At 43.1% G+C, this 19,352-nt stretch overlaps 1 protein-coding gene across 1 annotated transcript in view; it reads right to left on the bottom strand.

Moving 5' to 3' along the window:
* The window catches only part of MTAP (methylthioadenosine phosphorylase), a 63,602-nt gene extending 55,170 nt beyond the window's left edge, over window positions 1-8,432 (bottom strand). Inside the window, exon 1 of the mRNA XM_048850131.2 lies at window positions 8,194-8,432. Coding sequence (XP_048706088.1) covers window positions 8,194-8,226 — 33 coding nt within the window. The 5' untranslated portion in view covers window positions 8,227-8,432. The remainder of the gene's footprint in view (window positions 1-8,193) is intronic.
* Window positions 8,433-19,352: the final 10,920 nt, after the last annotated feature.

Below are 19,352 nucleotides of genomic sequence, written 5' to 3'. Positions count from 1 at the left end.
AAATCTAGAGCTGGTCAAAAATAATGTATGAAGAAATGTTTTTCCACTGGAAAATCTCCATTGGTCAAAATGCTCCATGGACTGTTGATTTGGATAAAAATTTAATTTAGAAAAAAATTGAAACCAAGCATTTTGATAATGTTGGAACTTTCCATTTCAAACTTATACAAATGTTTTGGTATATTGTTTTGAAACAACTTTTTTATTTTGAAATTTATTTATAATTTTTTATTCTTGTAAAAATGGTATAACAAAATAATTATATTACAAATGACCAGTCAGAATACCAGAAATGAGCAAATCAAATACCAGTGTCAAATTACCAATCACTATTTCATATATTTTATATTCATATAAATTTTAAATTCTTTAAACCCTAACAAAAAAAATTTAAACATATAAAATATTAAAATACGGTATATAAAAGCCATAAATGAAACAAACATGACCCAAAACAAAACATTTTCAGAAAATGCTTTGTGGGAAATTTTCATTCCAATTCAGAATGAAATTTTTTGAAATGCTGGAATTTCCCACAGAAAAGAAATTCTAGTTTTGATCAGCTCAGCTGCCCAAATGAATTATGTATCCTTCTAGGTTTAAGGAGCTATAGTCCAACTAACCCACTGCACCTACAGAGACACCTTATTTTACAATTACTCAACCTTGCTTACCCAGAAGAATGCTGGAAAGGGACCAGAGAACACTTCCACTATGCACAGAACCCCCTCGGGACTTCATAGTTGTGTCCCTGGACCTACTTTTGGGTTCAGAGTATTCTTTTTAACCTTGTAACCGTCAAAGAGTGGTGCTTAATAATACCTGAAATGTAACAATGTGGTTTAGCATAACTCTATATTTGTGTTATAAAAAGCTAATTACCATATGTGGAGTTTGCTTTCTAAACAAGGCCCACAACAATCAGCCATTACCTTACAAAGTAGTACCAGCTCCACCTGCTGCTACCAAGCTAAGTTACACACATACAAAGAAATACCATTTCTGTTCTTGGCTCTACCACCAGGCCTCTACACAGAGTGCCCGATAGGGGGACAGTATTCACAGCCAGCATAGTGGCATCTTCTGTTAGTGAAAGTATGAAGAATGTGAATTCGTCTTCTGCTGGGGATACAGTTTTTGTTTTGTTTTTTAAAAAGCTTTGTGTTCTGGTACAGTCTGCACAGAGTTAACAAGTTCCAGCATAGTGCTAGCAACAAAGAGGGAATCTTCATTTAGTTTTAGCAAATGCTGACTTCTTCAACAAAGCTACATCCATAGGAATAAGGATTTGGTGCATGTTCTCTTGGGTCAGTCAGAAAAGCAAAATGGTTAAACTGTCAGTGCCCCATGTTCACAATGAATACCGAGGGCAAACTGATTTATTACTGCATATTTCAATCAAAGAAAGTTGCGCAGCCTTCACAATCAAATTAATAATACAACGAGAAAGAAACATACATTTCCAAGTTATATGTTCCTTGGGCTTCCAGGTGGAACCAGTCATCTTTGTGTCTTTTAGGGTCTGATCCAACTCCCACTTAAGACAATGGGAGGTTTTCTACTGACTTCAATGGGAATTAGATTCGGCTCTTCAGAGTAGTGGCTGTTTTTAACTGTGTGATCTTTTACAATCCTAAGCACACTGTTGGCATGTAAAGAAATAATTTTGCCCTCTGTTACACAAAGCAAAAATATTGCTTTTTTCAATTGGCAGTTACTGTTGCAGTGTTTGTCTGAATTTTAAGTGGAAGAACTCAAATCATGTTGAGCTTTTAAAAAACAAACAAAACCACATACCCCCCTTTCTTGCCCCCCCAATACCTTGTCAGTAATAAAAGTATGTTATCTAAACTCTCAGAATGGTTTCTAGCTGTACAACTAAGGAGGTGTATCTCTTAACAAAATAATAATAATAAAAAAGCACCACGTGGAAATCCCAGTGACAATCTAAAACAAAAATCTGTCTCTTGCTCTCAATTTCTACAACCCTACGTTTATAGAAACCCTACAGATGCCGTGTCATTATATTGCAATTAGCTCATCAGGCATCTCTTTTCAATAAGCAAAGACTGTGGTCTTTGTTAGGTGCCAAATACTTTTCCATGTGAAAGCCTGGTTCATGTCATCTGCTGTGCGGTAGTATATAAACAGATTTTTTTCCTTTTGGTGCCACCTTGTGCTGTATGTGTGTTATTGCAGGCAAACAACTAATTTCTTAATACACTGTATAATCCAAATTGGCAGACTAGGGAAGAAAAATAAATCACATTAATATTTGCTTATAATTTTTGTAATAAGAATGGTTATTTTTGCTTTAGTGTTATTCACAAATCATAAGTATTTGGACAAATACTGCTTTGTTCATGAAAATACTCAAGAGTCCTGAAAGCTATGATTATTTGCCTCAAAAACTGTACCTGAAGTATTATGGGATATTTATTACTCAAGAGTCCAAAGTTTCAGTCATCCTCATATGGAGTAGAAACAACATCTACATGGCAATCAAAGGTGGGATTTGCAGGTCACGTAGACACACCCACACTAGCGTTAATCTAACTAGCATACTAAAAGTAGCAGGGATGACACTGGCATGGACTTCTGCATGGGTGCAGGAACAATTTGTATAGTGGGGGTGCTGAGAGACATTGAACCACACTGTAAATCCTGTATATAATGGAAACCACTTCAAGGCAGGGGGTGCTGCAGCACCCCACCACCACCACCTCTAGTTCCAGCACCTATGAACTTCTGCACAGATTAGCAACGTGAAAACGTATGCATGTCCCTGCTGCATCTTCAGTGCTATTTTTAGCTGTACTAGCTATTACACCTGGGGGAATTCTGCGCCACTGTGAAATGCAGAATTTGCACAGAATTTGATGTTTCCCCTGCAGCATTGGGGCTGCAGAGCTGCTGGTGGCCATTAGGGTCATTGTAGCTCGCAGAGCACCAGCCTGGTGGGGATGGAGGCTCTGCAAGTTCTGAAGCCCTGCTTGATCCTCATCGGCCTAGGGATGGGAGAGGGTCTGGGAGTCCCAGCTCAGGCAAAGGGTGAGGAAGGGCACTGCGTCCCTCTGTGGGACAGTAAAGAAGCTGGGGGGAGTAAAGGTCTTGGGGGAGGGAGGTGCAGGTGTCTGAGCCAGGGGGTGCCCCGCAGCCGGGCTCTGGCGGGAGAGCAGAATGCAGTTGTCGGTGGCTGTGTTCTGGGGAGAGGGAAGTGCAGACATCTGGGCTCTGGGGGGAAGGAGGTGCAGGCATCTGGGCTCTGGGGGCGCCCTGCAGCTGGGCTCTGGGGGGAAGGAGGTGCAGGCATCTGGGCTCTGGGGGCACCCTGCAGCTGGGCTCTGGGGGGAAGGAGGTGCAGGCATCTGGGCTCTGGGGGCGCCCTGCAGCTGGGCTCTGGGGGAAAAGAGGGTGCTGGAGCTGGGAGGTGCTCCACGGCTGGGGGGAGGGAGTTGAGGTGTCTGGGCTCTCAGGGAGCAGACACAGCCCCCTCCAGCATACCCCCAATTGGGTTTCTTTAACTCTCTACTCCTGGGGGAATCTTTTTTCATTGTTGTCTGTATTGTTGACATACTTTCTGACAGGTATTTTGAAATAAGTTACCAAAATAATTGAAACTGGAGTGATTATATTGTGTTATTGACAAATAATATATGCAGAATTTTAAAATATTGTGCGCAGAATTTTTAATTTTTTTGGCACAGAATTCGCCCAGGAAGTATGTCTACAAAAGCTGCTATTGCACCTGTGACTGCAGTATAGCCATATCCTTATGGGACCAATCACAAACTACGATCTAAACAGAGGCTGGAAATTGTTCAAATACTCTTCAGTGTTTGCTGAATTTTGTAACTCATACAAATCAGGATAGAAATTGTGAAAGGTTTTTATTATTCTTTGAAATTCTAAAAAAATGAATAAAAGGGGCTAATAATTAAGTTGGTTTTAATTAGGAACCACATATCTGCCAACATAACTGCAGCCCAGAATTTAAGATTGAGGATAATTTCCACAGAGAGTGCTTTTCAAACTGAATTGTTCTATCCAGTAAAAATGATAAACTTTGTAATTAAAGACAACAATGCAAACTGGAGATATGGGGTTCTTCATCATATTATCAGCTGGCTGATGAAACAGGCCGATGTCTGTAGAACTTGGGCTACCTCCTTGATTTTCACTACTACTTTTTTGTCTAGCCAGGATATAGCTGTAACCCCTCTCATTAAGCAATATGGGATGGGCAGGGTGATTGTGACTCCCTGATTGAGAATCCACAGTACAGCCAAACTGTTCTTTTTCCTAACTGACCTTACTTTTACTCCTTCCCTCCTCCCAAAACACAATCCATGTGACACTATTTTTTTATTTTCTGCTTTAAAAATCACAGCAAAACTTAGTTCCACTAATAGAAAGTAGATTCTATTTCTAAATTTCGAGTAACAAAAATCACGGGTGCAATGGGATTTCAACACACTCCCTTTGTAATATAAAGCTGACAATTTAAACTCACGGGTAGGTGTCAGAGAGAGAGGGGCCCTTTGCTACCATCACAGCTACCATCACAGCCCACAGACAGCTTTCATCTCTGGGAATGCCACCAATGCAGGGAAGGTCTTATGTCAAGTTGCAGGAATGAGGAGCAGGCTGTCATCATTATGGGGATGGGGGAGTGGATTACACTGGTGGGCATTGCTGGGGGATAGGTATGCCCCCCCCAACCTACCCTGTGGTGTTGGGGGAATATGAAAGTGGGTAGGAATTTTAGGGGTGGTTGCAGATGGAACAATGGAGATTGGAAAATAGGAGGATAACCTAGTGCAATATGGGAGGGAATGAATCATAGAGGCATGAGTCCAGCACCCTTATCTACCCTTTGGCAACAACTTGAAGCCACTGCAGAGAGCTGGGGAGGAAAGGACGAGTGCTTCACAGTGGGGAGGGGCAATGCAGAGTCAGAGTAAGTTTGCTGCAGAAAGAAGATGAGTTAACTAGGAGCTGGGGGAAATCACCGTCCCTCTTTCCTTGTGCCACAACTGTGCTAATCATGCTTGGGGACAGGTTTCAGCCTCTCGGACAGGTAGTTCTCTCTAAAGGAGCCAGCAAAGGCTCATTAGAGCAGCTTCCCCTCTGACAAGTGGAACTGACAGATAAAAGCCAGTTATTTTCCACTGAATGCATCCGATGAAGTGAGCTGTAGCTCAAGAAAGCTTATGCTCAAATAAATTTGTTAGTCTCTAAGGTACCACAAGTCCTCCTTTTCTTTTTGCGGATACAGACTAACAAGGCTGCTACTCTGAAACCAGTTATTTACCTGTAACCACTGTTCTTTTGAGGTATGCATGCACCTGAGGGGAATACACAGCTGTGACCACTTGAAGAAGAGAACCCACATCAGCTCCAGCACTGGACTTCATGCTTCCCTTCCACAAGCCAGTCCAGCTGCTCTTCTTCCTCTTCCTGTTTCCCAGGCCCCTGGGGTGGTCAGAAGAGGCTGGAACTAGGCAACACAGCAGGTTGGCCTGGTGGCAGCATGGAACCACAGAGTTTACTGCTGCAGCAAGTCCTGCTTTCATAGACCTTCCTGTGGGCTGTCAGGGCACAGCAGCGCAGATAGTACCTCAATGGACAGATATGCTTGACTTTAGCAAAGCTTTTGACACGGTCTCCCACAGTATTCTTGTCAGCAAGTTAAGGAAGTATGGGCTGGATGAATGCACTATAAGGTGGGTAGAAAGTTGGCTAGATTGTCGGGCTCAACGGGTAGTGATCAATGGCTCCATGTCTAGTTGGCAGCCGGTATCAAGTGGAGTGCCCCAAGGGTCGGTCCTGGGGCCGGTTTTGTTCAATATCTTCATAAATGATCTGGAGGATGGTGTGGATTGCACTCTCAGCAAATTTGCGGATGATACTAAACTGGGAGGAGTGGTAGATACGCTGGAGGGGAGGGATAGGATACAGAAGGACCTAGACAAATTGGAGGATTGGGCCAAAAGAAATCTGATGAGGTTCAATAAGGATAAGTGCAGGGTCCTGCACTTAGGACGGAAGAACCCAATGCACCGCTACAGACTAGGGACCGAATGGCTAGGCAGCAGTTCTGCGGAAAAGGACCTAGGGGTGACAGTGGACGAGAAGCTGGATATGAGTCAGCAGTGTGCCCTTGTTGCCAAGAAGGCCAATGGCATTTTGGGATGTATAAGTAGGGGCATAGCGAGCAGATCGAGGGACGTGATCGTTCCCCTCTATTCGACATTGGTGAGGCCTCATCTGGAGTACTGTGTCCAGTTTTGGGCCCCACACTACAAGAAGGATGTGGATAAATTGGAGAGAGTCCAGTGAAGGGCAACAAAAATGGTTAGGGGTCTAGAACACATGACTTATGAGGAGAGGCTGAGGGAGCTGGGATTGTTTAGCCTGCAGAAGAGAAGAATGAGGGGGGATTTGATAGCTGCTTTCAACTACCTGAAAGGGGGTTCCAAAGAGGATGGCTCTAGACTGTTCTCAATGGTAGCAGATGACAGAACGAGGAGTAATGGTCTCAAGTTGCAGTGGGGGAGGTTTAGATTGGATATTAGGAAAAACTTTTTCACTAAGAGGGTGGTGAAACACTGGAATGCGTTACCTAGGGAGGTGGTAGAATCTCCTTCCTTAGAGGTTTTTAAGGTCAGGCTTGACAAAGCCCTGGCTGGGATGATTTAACTGGGAATTGGTCCTGCTTCGAGCAGGGGGTTGGACTAGATGACCTTCAGGGATCCCTTCCAACCCTGATATTCTATGATTCTATGATATCCCTGTGAGAGAGACTCGGCCCACCCCAAACCCGGAAAAGGCAGACACCAACCGGGATGCCCAAAATTAGCTTCCCTTTTCTCTCAAGACAGGGAAAATTGCTTGTCTACACATTGACCTCAAGAACTGTGGGAGCTTCTTCCAGTCTTCCTTGTTTCCCAGGTCCAAAAAGCATGTCCTACAGAGGCAGGCAAAGGGCTAAGCATAGCAGCTAAAACTACAGAGCCTCTGACATTGGTGTGCATCATAGGGCCTAGAAACCCCATTGTACAGGCTACAGTACAAACATAAAACAGAAAGTAGTCCCTGCTCCCAAAGAGTTTACAATCTTAACACCTAAATTAATGCTAAATCAGTATTAACAGAGTGAATCATCACATGAGCTGGAGGATAGTGGACCCTTGCAGCAGCGCTCCCATAGAGGGGGTCTGGGAAGCTAGTGTGTGATGGCACAGAGCCTCAGTGCAGATGGACCTGGCCTCTCCTAGCTCTTATTCCACAAGATACATATGTAGGATCATCTACAGTTTTCAGAAAGTCAGGTCAGTGACGATAGGACTACAACAGAATTCTGCAGGGTCCCCTAGCCTTAACTATGGCATTGAGTACTATAAATGGAGTGGGGGAGAAAGCAAATCCCCAAACCAGCAGCCAGTTAACAAATCAATACCTGGCAAACCTACAGTAAACAAGACACTGATCTAGCTAACAATCATGCTTTTACCCATCGCTTGACCAGAGCCCAGAAATAGCTTTTGGTAGAGCACAGGATGCCGAGTGCGACAACAGCGTCTAACTTTTCCTTTTAAAGGTTGGATTTTTAGACACCCAGCGTTGTCGCGTTGCCATGCTCAGCTGCTGCTGACTATTATTAGTTGGCCGAGGCAGCACCCTGTGAGCCTTTATGGTAAATGAACGCAGCTCCCTGCCTCCCCTCCAGACTCGACAAGGAAACCCGACAAAGAGACTTATTGGACAAGAACACATGTGGGAGGCCTCAACACGTCTGCACTACGGCCGTTGGGGGGGTGCCCTGTAACACGAGCAGCAGGGCCCTGCCAGAAAGGGGGGGGCGCCGGCCGACGGGGCCGTGCCCCCCCCCAGCAGGGAGGGCGCGGGGCCGAAGCGGGGGCAGGAGGGTGGGCAGCGAAGGGCGCTGCCGAGCATCACAGCAGAGCAGACGCCGCTCACCCCGAGCCCATGCGCCCCGGCGCGGGCAGGAACCTGCCACATGCACCCAGAGGCGCCTCCCTCAGAGCCCACGTGCCCCAGCCTGACTCGTCTGCACCCCGCGGCGGCCGCCAGGGGCTCCCGCGTGGGGGGGGGGGGGGTCCACAGGCTGGACCGGGGCGGGGGAATCGCCCCGCCTGGGCCCGGGCGGGAGCCCGCAGCGCCTCTTACCTTCGCGGCCGGGGCGGCCGCCGCTGCAGCCATGTTTGCTAGAGGAAGGACGAGGGGGCGGTCCCGGCTCGGCCCGCCCAGGCTAGCGCCGGCCGGGGGGCTGCAGTCGGCGGAACGAGTCCCGCCCCCTGCTACAAGGAGGCAGCCGCAGCCGCTGGGCAGCGCCGGCTCCCTGGGCGGCCCCGCACTGCGCCGGGGGGAGCCTCGCCCTCCGCCCCGCAGTCTGCGCTCGCAGGGAGCCAGCCGCCGTCCAGCGCCGGCTGCGGGGCCCTAGCCCGGGGGAGGATGGCTGCTAGTCGGTGCTACCAGCGCGCAGGGCTTCCCCCCGCGGGCCCGCCGGCTGCTGCCCCGCGGAGCGCTGTGAAAACCCGCCCCTGGGCATCTGCCTCTCCCAAGCGAGCCGACGCCGGCCGGCCTAGGGCAGGGGCAGGAGTACCAAGCCCTAGTGTACGAAAATGAACCAGGCCTCCCCCCAGTCAGATTAGTTTACCCATTACCGTTTAAGGGTGTTTTTTAAAAAGTTGCCTTCCGGTGATGAGGGTTCGTGTGTTCAAGCTTTTCTTCACAAGCATGAAAGCTACAAATTTTACTGTAAAAAAGAAAAAAAAAAAAGGGGGCGGGGGGCAAAAAAGCTGAGATTCTCACATAACAACCCAATTTCTGCACTTTCACAAAAGCACTAAATATCACAAGACTGGTGCCTGTGAGAGTTAGCAACACTACTGATATTTTCCAGGAGAGAAATAACGCCGTCCTGAACAAATGTGACAGTCATCGTGTTCTTATTCAAAGGGAAAAAGCATGAAACAGTTATCTGTTGTTATTCAGGACTGGACTGTTCCTCGCTTGGAAAATGGGTAAGGAAAGGGTGCCCTGTTCCATCTGGGGACACGGATTCTGAAGGATGTTTCACAGAATTACTATAAGCACTGCAGTGTGCAGAACAAACCAAAAAGACACACAACATGTTCACAGATAAATATTTTGATCAAAATATTTGAGGATTATTGGCCCTGGTGAGTGATGTGAAACAAAATAGCAGTGTTGGGTACTGACCAAGCTTCCATGCCTGCAATGCTACATTTCGTAAACGTGCTAATCAGACTGTTTTAGATAGAATCCACAACAATGTCATTTCAAACCCACACATAAGAATGGCCATACTGGGCCAGACCACAGATCCATCTAACCCAGTATCCTGTTTTCTGACAGGGACCAGTGCCAGTTGCCCAAGAGGGAATGAACAGAACAGGTAATCATCAAGTGATCCATCCCGTCACCCATCCCAGCTTCTGGCAAACAGAGACTAGGGCACCATCCCTGCCCATCCTGGCTAATAGCCGTTGATGGACCTATCCTCTATGAACTTACCTAGTTCTTTCTTGAACCCTGTTATAGTCTTGGCCTTCACAACATCCTCTGGCAAAGAGTTCACACACCGCACAGTCAACCTGTGGAACTCCTCTCTGATCCAATATGGCTGTTCTTATATTCTTATGTGTGGGTTTGAAATTACATTGTTGCAGATTCTATCTATCTAAAACAGTCTGATTTGCACAGAGCTCTCCTTTTTGCTTATGCACAGTAAGAGATTTTCTTCTTAACCTAGCAGACCACAGTCACTATTATCCAAGACAATCACATTTTAAAAGTTTGAGGAGTTGGAACCAAGATAACTAGCCTTGGGAGACACCTGGGAGATCAAAGAAGTTAGCTAGGTGAAACCTGAACTCAGCTGAATTGTCCACAAGGGGACTGAAGACCTTCAATTTGTGTCTAGTGGCAGTGTATACCTGATGTGAGCCAGAAGAGAAAAACACGTGCCACACATTATCAATAAATCAGCTGGCAGCCCACCCCAGAATGGAAGTAACTGGTGATGCTCTGCTCACCTCCTCTTCTTCCCTCTTCCTCCCACTATTTGCTGCCCGAAGAACACTTCATTGTTAGGTGGTATGCTCATGGCATCAGTCTAGAGCCTCAGCTGCAGATGAGGACCCTTCTGCACAGCAGAGAAGAATGAATGCAAACACGCCCTTTTCACTCCCCCAATCCTGGGGCCATTTTCTGCCAGGCCTGTCCTTTATTGTGGGTAAAAGCAGCCTGCACCATCTGCCAAGGAGCCATTATGACATACAAAGTAATTCAACCAATGCCAACTCTGGGACATTCATCTGGTTACAGTGGGTGACATATACTACAATGGTTCTTCCCGCCTCTTCTCTTTTACAGTGGGATCAGAACATCAAACGTAAATAAATCAATCATCTCTCCCCACATCCCTTCTTAATCCTCTTCCACCTTAAATAAGCTGTATGTCCTAAAATTTAAGCAGGTTATAATGTTTTAAAATTCAGATTTTCTTTTATTAGAAAGAAATGTTGACACTGGATTTATAGCTACAGAAAATATGATCTGAATGAACTTAGAAGTGATCTGATGTATATATGCATTTGTGTAGTCAAAACAGAGTTTTATATATATATATATATATATATATATATATATATATATATATATATATATATATATATGTGTGTGTGTGTAGTCAAAACAGAGTTTTCTGTAGCTATGTATCCAGTATCGTCTAAAATTAAGAAGGAAGAGCAGGGAAACTGATAAATGATTGATTAAGTATTATTTACAGGATGCAAATAGCAGAAACTGTGCACTAAACCCAGTGTTTATTCGGTAGGAAGATCTGTTCACAGAAGTTCATATCAAATATAAAAAAGTCAGTGGGCGCCATCTAAAAGTGCAGGTACTAAACTGCATCAAAAGCTGGGCTGTCCTGTAAGCAAAAATACAATAAATCATGTTTCTCTCATCCTCAACTCTAAGACTGAAATTCTGACTCCATTGAAATCAGTGGGAAAACTCCCATTTCACCTTTAGAATGTAGTGGAGAAAAATATTTTCACAAGGAAACATATCTCCATTTCAAGATAACACGTGTTTATTATAAATAGTGAGAAAGTTAACTATTGCCAAACTGTAAATAGATAGTAATCACTATCCTGCAGGTGGCAGTATATTTGCATGCTATTGATATTAAAACACTATGAGAGAAAGACATGGAAAGTACCATTTACTATTTCAGTACTTGGAAAGAGCTAACCCTAGAAGTATACTTCAGTAATCGGCATAAAAGTCAATAGCTTCACATTAACTGTAAACAGTTCCTTGAGGCAGTGACTGTACCTTTCTCTGTGGTTGTACAGCGCCATGCACTACTATGGGACTCAGAAAATGAGGGTGCACAGACACAATGTGGTTTACAGGAGATGAATGGCTTCAGAAAAAGGAATCCAATTTTTGACTCCCAAGTGCTATTTTCTTTTCTGAATAGAATGATCCCAGACATCGTGGGAAAAATTTTGTCCTCAGATATGCTCATGGATGACATTCACCCCTGGTGTGGTGGCCAGGGCAAATCCCTCTGCACTACTTAAGCCCCCAGTAGGAGCAGCACAGTGGATAAGGGTACTAGTACCTATATAACCCTATGTGCTGCAGAAAGGGTCTCCCTGCTGGGCCTCCATAGGCCAGGATAGAATGCTGTCAAGGTTCCTTCCCCACTCCTAACTCTAGGGTACAGATCTGGGGACCTGAATGAAAGACACCCTAAGCTTATTCTTACCAGCTTAGGTTAAAAACTTCCACAAGGTACAAACTTTTCCTTGTCCCAGTATGCTGCCACCACCAAGCGTTTTAAACAAAGAACAGGGAAAGAGCCCACTTGGAGACGTCTTCCCACAAAATATCCACCCCAACCCCTACACCACCTTTCCTGTAGAAGGCTTGATAATAATCCTCACCAACTGGTACAGGTGAACACAGACCCAATCCCTTGGATCTTAAGGACAATGAAAATCAGGTTCTTAAAAAAAGAATTTTAATTAAAGAAAAGGTAAAAGAATCACCTCTGTAAAATCAGGATGGTAAATACCTTACATGGTAATCAGATTCAAAACATAGAGAATCCCTCTAGACAAAACCTTAAGTTACAAAAAGACTCAAAAACAGGAATATACATGCCCTCCAGCACAGCTTATTTTACAAACCATTAAACAAAAGAAAATCTAACACATTTTCTAGCTAGATTACTTACTAACTTTACAGGAGTTTTAAGGCTAAATTCCTGATCTGTTCCCGGCAAAAGCATCACACAGACAGACCAAACCCTTTGTTCCCCCCCTCCAGATTTGAAAGAATCTTGCCCCCTCATTGGCCATTTTGGGTCAGGTGCCAGCAGGGTTACCTTAGCTTCTTAACCCTTACAGGTGAAAGGATTTTGCCTCTGGTCAGGAGGGATTTTATAGCACTGTATACTATAAAAGGTGGTTACCCTTCCCTTTATATTTATGACAAATGCCATAAAGCAGTTTGACCCAAAGGAATGGTACCCACAGAATGCATGTTTAGACCCAGTGGCCCCAGTACCCACTGAGGAGCTGTTTGCTATTCTTGTCGACAAATTGGAATAGTAGATGTACAACAGGCCCAGTCCCTGTCTATGGGGTCGGCCTCACCTCCCTAACACTTCTGTGCACCATCAGTCTAGATCTTGATAGTTTGGGATTTATAAGGGTAGAATAGATTTCATCCATGCAGTGGAGCAAATCCTACTGAAATCAATAAGAGGTAAACATGAGTGTCTAGATGTGATCTGGATGAGGCCCAAATGGTTAGGGCATGTTCTCTATCTGGTACTGTATTTTACGGATGCAACTAAGAAAAAAATTTGCACTCCTGGGACCAAATTTTGCATTTAGTCCCAGGAGTGCAAATTTTTTTCTTAGTTGCATCCGTAAAATACAGTACCAGATAGAGAACATGCCCTAACCATTTGGGCCTCATCCAGATCACATCTAATGTGACATACTTGCAGTGTTTTTCCCAAAAATTGAAATCGTGGGGGGGGGGGGGTTGACCGATGAGGGGTGAGACTGTTAGGGCAAAGGTGGGCTGTATGGCACCATAGTAAAAACTAAAAAATGTTTCACAACCATTTTATTAGATTTAACTAATGTTTTTAAATCATCACACAAATTAAAGTTGGCTACACAAGCCTACTATGAAGCACTATATCTACATCCTTCTTGGTTTCTTCTTGTAATTTTGCATAACTCTGTTAAAGAACTTCTCGAATGCAGTGCATTCATTTTTGGTGGCTTCTCTTGTGTCCGGTACTTCAAGTCCTTCAAGATATGCTCATGATCATGCAGAAGGCAACTTCTTTCAGAACACAAAATTCTATTCAATGAGGAAAAAGAACACTCAACTGTAGCTGTTGTGACTGGGACTAGACAGAGATGAATTCCTACTTCTTTCATCCCAGGAACCATAGCACTAAAATTGGGTCGAACCACTAGTGATGATAAAGAAGGTGAAGTCAAATCTTCATTCGTCCATAGTATGATATTCCACTCTGTGTTCAAATTCTCTGTTCTGTCCTGATCACATGGCAGCCCCACTGCAGGTAGTGCCTCACTTCACTCAACTGTCCGTGTTTTATAAGATAGGCATCTGTAAAAGCTACATAGAGGTTGACAGAATCCAGAAGTTGCTGTTGTAGAGATGTAAGAATCAAGTCAGTGTACTTTACTTTTTCAGCTGGCTTAACAAACACTTCTTGTCCGCGCCATTTAAGGAGTCAATATAAGTGCGCTAATTAATTAACTTCTGAACTGAAATCTTGCTTCTTCCAGTACATTTTCAATGATATCTCTCTGATTGATCCAAGTGTAGCTTCCATTGCTGGACAGAGATCTACTACTGTTGTAGCAGATTCCTGGAGGGCATTGTTAATGATCCAAGTGGTTTCAACAGTAGAGAGAGAATGGTGATTGTTTTCTCTGAACTTAGTAGCAATAGTAGTCCACCACTACTTTGATCTGTCCCATCTCGGTAGATACTTTACAAAGCCAATAATAATGGTTGCAGTAATTTTAAGACAACAGCCATGGATCGCTCCTGAGAAAGCCAGTGGGTTTTCCCAGGTTGGACTAATTTGAACTTCAATCCCAGTGTATCTTCTATATCTTACAAGACGTTCAGTCCTTTTGGACTCTTGCTGAAAAAAAGAGAGTTTATGGCTTTTTAAATGCCTTTTGAAAATTCTGGAGCTCACACTAGCGCTAGTTGGAGTAGATGGCCTCTGCAGTGTGTATTGGAGAGTTTAGAATTACACTTTTCTCTGAGGAAAGCTTGTACTCCACATTTCTTCCAGAGAAGTTTGAAGCTCCATCAAATGCACAAACCGCCATCTCTTTGGGGTTCAATTTACAAGCAGTTAACTCTTCTAAGACGTGGATTGTCAGAGATGAAGCCAATGTGTCTTCTATAACCTGAACATCTACAAATTCATCCACTGGCCTACCACTGACATCAAGATAACGTACGCAGAGACCTAATACTGGACACCCATTTGCACTGTTGCATTCATCAGCCATGTATGCACATTTTCTGAATGCGGTGAGAGTTCTTCACTTTTTCAACTGCTGAGTCTTTCACTGTTGCGCCGCATGCTTCTAACCAGTCAGCTGAGTTTCTTGCAGAAAGATAGTGACCATTTGCTGGTCTTGATCGGAACCAGTGTCCAATTTCAGGATTAACAAATGACAATGCACTTAACATTGGCCTCTAGTTTGTAGTGTGTGGTATCTCTTGCTTAAAGAGAAAGTATGATGTGACAGCCATGTTTGTTTCAATAAACTGTGTTGTGTCTCTAGCATTTTTAACTGCCTTGTTAAGTACTTCTAAAATTGGCTTTGACAATGACTGACTTGTAAGGTTTTCTGCATGTCGATGCAGTCCAGAGGAGTGGTGTTTTGCACCCTTTTCACATAATTTGTCAACATTGGCTTTGCTGATCGGTCTGGTTTCTCCACTTTTACTATATAAATCCATGATATGCTCACATCTTGAATACCGCGTGCAGTTCTGGTCACCCCATCTCATAAAAGATATATTGGAGTTGGAAAAGGTACAGAGAAGGGCAACTAAAATGATTAGAGGTATGGAACACCTTCCATATGAGGAGAGATGAAAAAGACTGGGACTTTTCCGCTTGGAAAAGAGAGGACTAAGAGGGGAAATGATAGAGGTCTATAAAATCTTGACTGGTGTGGAAAAAGTGAATAAGCTCCTTCACGTACCACAAAAACTAGGGGTCACCCAATGAAATTAATAGGCAGCAGGGTTTAAAACAAACAAAAGGAAGTACTTCTTCACACAACACACTGTCAACCTGTGGAAATATTTGCCAGAGGATGTTGTTAAGGCCAAAACTAGAACAGGGTTCAAAAAAGAACTAGATAAGTTCATGGAGGATATGTCAAACAATGTCTATTAGCCAGGATGGGCATGGATGCAACACCATGGTCTGAGAGCCTCTGCTTGCCAGAAGCTGGGCATGGACGACAGGGGTGGATCACTCTATAATTTCCCTGTTCTATTAATTCCCTTTGAAGCACTTGGCATTGGCCACTGTCGAAAGACAGGGTACTGGGCTAGATAGACCATCGATCTGAGCCCATATGACAGGTTTCAGAGTAACAGCCGTGTTAGTCTGTATTCACAAAAAGAAAAGGAGTACTTGTGGCACCTTAGAGACTAACCAATTTATTTGAGCATAAGCTTTCGTGAGCTACAGCTCACTTCATCGGATGCACCGATGTAGCTCACGAAAGCTTATGCTCAAATAAATTGGTTAGTCTCTAAGGTGCCACAAGTACTCCTTTTCTTTTCACTTAAACCTGATCATCAGTGATTTCAGCTCTAGTGGTCACTTAACAAAACAAAAGACTCTATGGAGCCTAATAAGCTCTATCTTTAAATAGGGGAGAGGAGCAAGTCAAATGGTGCCTGTGACTCTTAGGCAGAGCCCACACCACCAAGCAAAACCCCTATCTCCCCCGTGTCCACTGGGATCTGCCATCCAAACCCCTTGCTTAGCGAGAGCAGTTCAGTTGAGGGTGACCAGTGCTTAATTTGTAATGAAAGAGGTGCCAGAGTTCAAGCAAGTTTTTTACTTTCATAACTGATGCAGCAAGCCCAGAGGTCCCGGAGCTATGAACTGCCAAGCCTAGAGGTTCTGGGGCTCAGCCCTGTGAAAAATTAAGCATTGAGGGTGACCCCCCTCATTCAGGACAGGCTAAGTTAGAGTTCCGCTGCCCTTTATTCATACAATAAAGATAACAACTTTTCATGACCCCCACGTTCAATACTAAAGAGATTTGTAACCCAACACCAGCCAAAACTGATTACTTGGGCAACACAGCTCTGTCTACCTAGGCAAAGTGGGTGAGAAAATACAGTCTGGTCCTGAAGCTTTTCCCCTCTCCCCTGGCTCATCACTAGCTATCAGGGGAGAGCTCATTCAGATCTTGCTTACAAATCATAAATTTGAAATTATAATGTGCCAACATTGTCAGAAAAAACAACAGCTATGTGAAGAAGCTAGTCTTTGTTCATACTTTTCAAACCTATTATACTTTTTCAGGTACAAGCATTTTATCCTACACAGTATTTGCTTTTAAAGTGTGTATTAATATTTCAATTTCAATTCCAATTTCCAACCAATGACTAAATTGGCAACACTGATGTAACTAGTTAACCATTGGGGGGTGTTGGGGAAAATCAGGGGGGCAGTGTACACCCCCCTGGTGTGTGCGCATAGGGAAATCCCTGCATACTTGTATATTTGACAGATTTTATTAAAACCAAAACAAGGGTAAGACACCATTGGAAAGAGAATATCACTCTCCCTTCCCACACCCACACAAAGATAGCCTTAAGACAGTGTTTCTAGATTACTGAAACATAGTGTTAATTGAGCTCACATATTGTAACTGGCCACAGTACTTCTGAAAATCAGCAGAGGGCATCTAAATCTCTAAATATGGTTAGCCCTTCACCTTTTACAGATATTGAACTGCTTGGGCTGGATAAGCATATAAGTGCTTAAAACACATTTACAAAAAGAACAATAGCTGGGATTATTTGGAAAATAAAATGCAGATCAGCTGTTGGAGTAATTTCTTCTGTTTTGTTATACATTTGGATCAGAACTCTTCACACGTGTAATAGCTTTTTGCTCACCCAAAGTGGCTGTTGTCAGACCAGCTATTCCTGAATATTTTTATTGAGAGCAGCAGCATTAGTGGCTGTGTCCTAATCTATATTTTGCGAACAGTGATATTAGAACATCCTCACACTGGTTCCAGAATATTTTGGAAACATACAGAGTGGATTACCTTTGGGCAGACTGTGCAATAGTGTAACCCATTTGGATCCCAAGTTAGCAGGCTACTGGAACACATAAGCATGAGAGTAGACCCACTGAAGTCAATGAGGGTATTCACATGTTTAAGTAGCTTGCTGAGTAAGGGCCTTGTTTATTGAGCCTGTTTTCTCTTCAGCAATTTAGGTTTGACTCTTTCTCTTCATTTCTGACTCTCCAGAAATCTCCACTTCATACAAGAAAGCACATTCATTTTTAATGCGTCCTGAGGAGTTAAAATCCATCTCAGAATTATGCCACAGTTTCAAGGAATAGCTTTCCACAGGTCTCTGGATGAGATAATATGGAGAAACAATTAATTTGATCCAATTTGTAAGCATCAACTAAAAATGCTAAGTGCCCTAGAGTGTAACAATGTCTCTGGTTGTGGGACAGTTCAAGAGGTAACCCTCAATTTCTCATCAATCTCCTCACACATTCCTGGAAACATTCTGGTATTGAGCTTGCTCTTCCTAAAAATTCCTTCACTTCCAAACATCACCACCACAAAAGGGCTTGGGGGGGAAGAGAGGGGAGGAAAGGTAACCTGTTAAAGACACTTGAGAAGTCTGACGCTGTTGATCCTATGAAATGAAAAGCAAGATGTGCTAAAGTGTTAGACCACCCCCAAAACATCAGAGTGTATCTCAGTTACAGATCAACTGAAAAGTCCACCAAACTCGCATCCGCAACACATGTATAAAAGGACTCCATATCTATGCTGTAAGAGAGTTCATAATTTGATTTTATTTACTGGGCTTTAGTTGAAGAGATCTGTTATCAGTTAAAAGAGCAGTTGCTTTAGATGATCAATACAGTTTAAATAAAGGCTGATCTGAGAATTACCAGGAAAAATCCTGAGAACAGTTCTTAGCACATTTGAAAACTAAACTTTAAAAAAATCTGTGATTTTCCAAGTCCTTATTTTCTTTATAAATAAAGAAATACATCTCTCCAGGTTTAATACCACTTGCAATGACCTGAATAAGGCAATGATACCTGTTTAATTGGTTATTGATTAAAGTAACAAAATTATTTTGTTTCCTTTCTTGTATTTGTCTTATTTTCACAAACCTATGAACGTAGGCAGAGATTCTGAGATTCATATGTAACCTCATACCTAGACCCTAAAGAAATTGATATTGATCATTTAACAGCAGTCCACATAAGAACAAATATAAATTTCCCTACTCTTCCTACTGAAAAGACAGTGCTTTCTTATTAAGTTCTTCTGATGTTTGTCTGTTATATACTATTTAAAGTATTTACAGTGAATGAAAAGAGTTGAAATAGGAAAAATGTATATTTAATAATTATTAGTCAGAACAAGTCATTTCATATTTTATGAACTGCTTTGGAAAAGTTGGCAATTATTTTGTTAATTAAAAGTTACTTTATTGAAAAAGTAATTGTTTCTCTTGTACTTTTTTATTTAACATAGTCATCTCTTTTTGAGCCATATTTCATGCAGGTATAACTTAATACAAAAAAAAGGAGTACTTGTGGCACCTTAGAGACTAACCAATTTATCTGAGCATAAGCTTTCGTGAGCTACAGCTCACTTCATCGGAGTTGCATCCGGTCAAGTGAGCTGTAGCTCACGAAAGCTTATGCTCAAATAAATTGGTTAGTCTCTAAGGTGCCACAAGTACTCCTTTTCTTTTTGCGAATACAGACTAACACGGCTGCTACTCTGAAACCTGCCTTAATACAAAAAGGTCTAGTTATTGCATTCATTCATTCTCATCTATCATAGATTACACAATGCAGGCATCAACAGTCCAGAGATGCAGTGCTCACATTTGCCAGATGGTGGCCAGACTAAGGTGGTACAAAAGTACTAAATATACATTAATAAATAACAATTAAGTGC

This window comes from Caretta caretta, chromosome 5 (assembly GCF_965140235.1).
Source record: "Caretta caretta isolate rCarCar2 chromosome 5, rCarCar1.hap1, whole genome shotgun sequence".
Taxonomy (NCBI): domain Eukaryota; kingdom Metazoa; phylum Chordata; order Testudines; family Cheloniidae; genus Caretta; species Caretta caretta.
The sequence above is the reverse complement of the archived record's forward strand: the minus strand, read 5'-3'. Positions and strand labels throughout refer to the sequence as shown.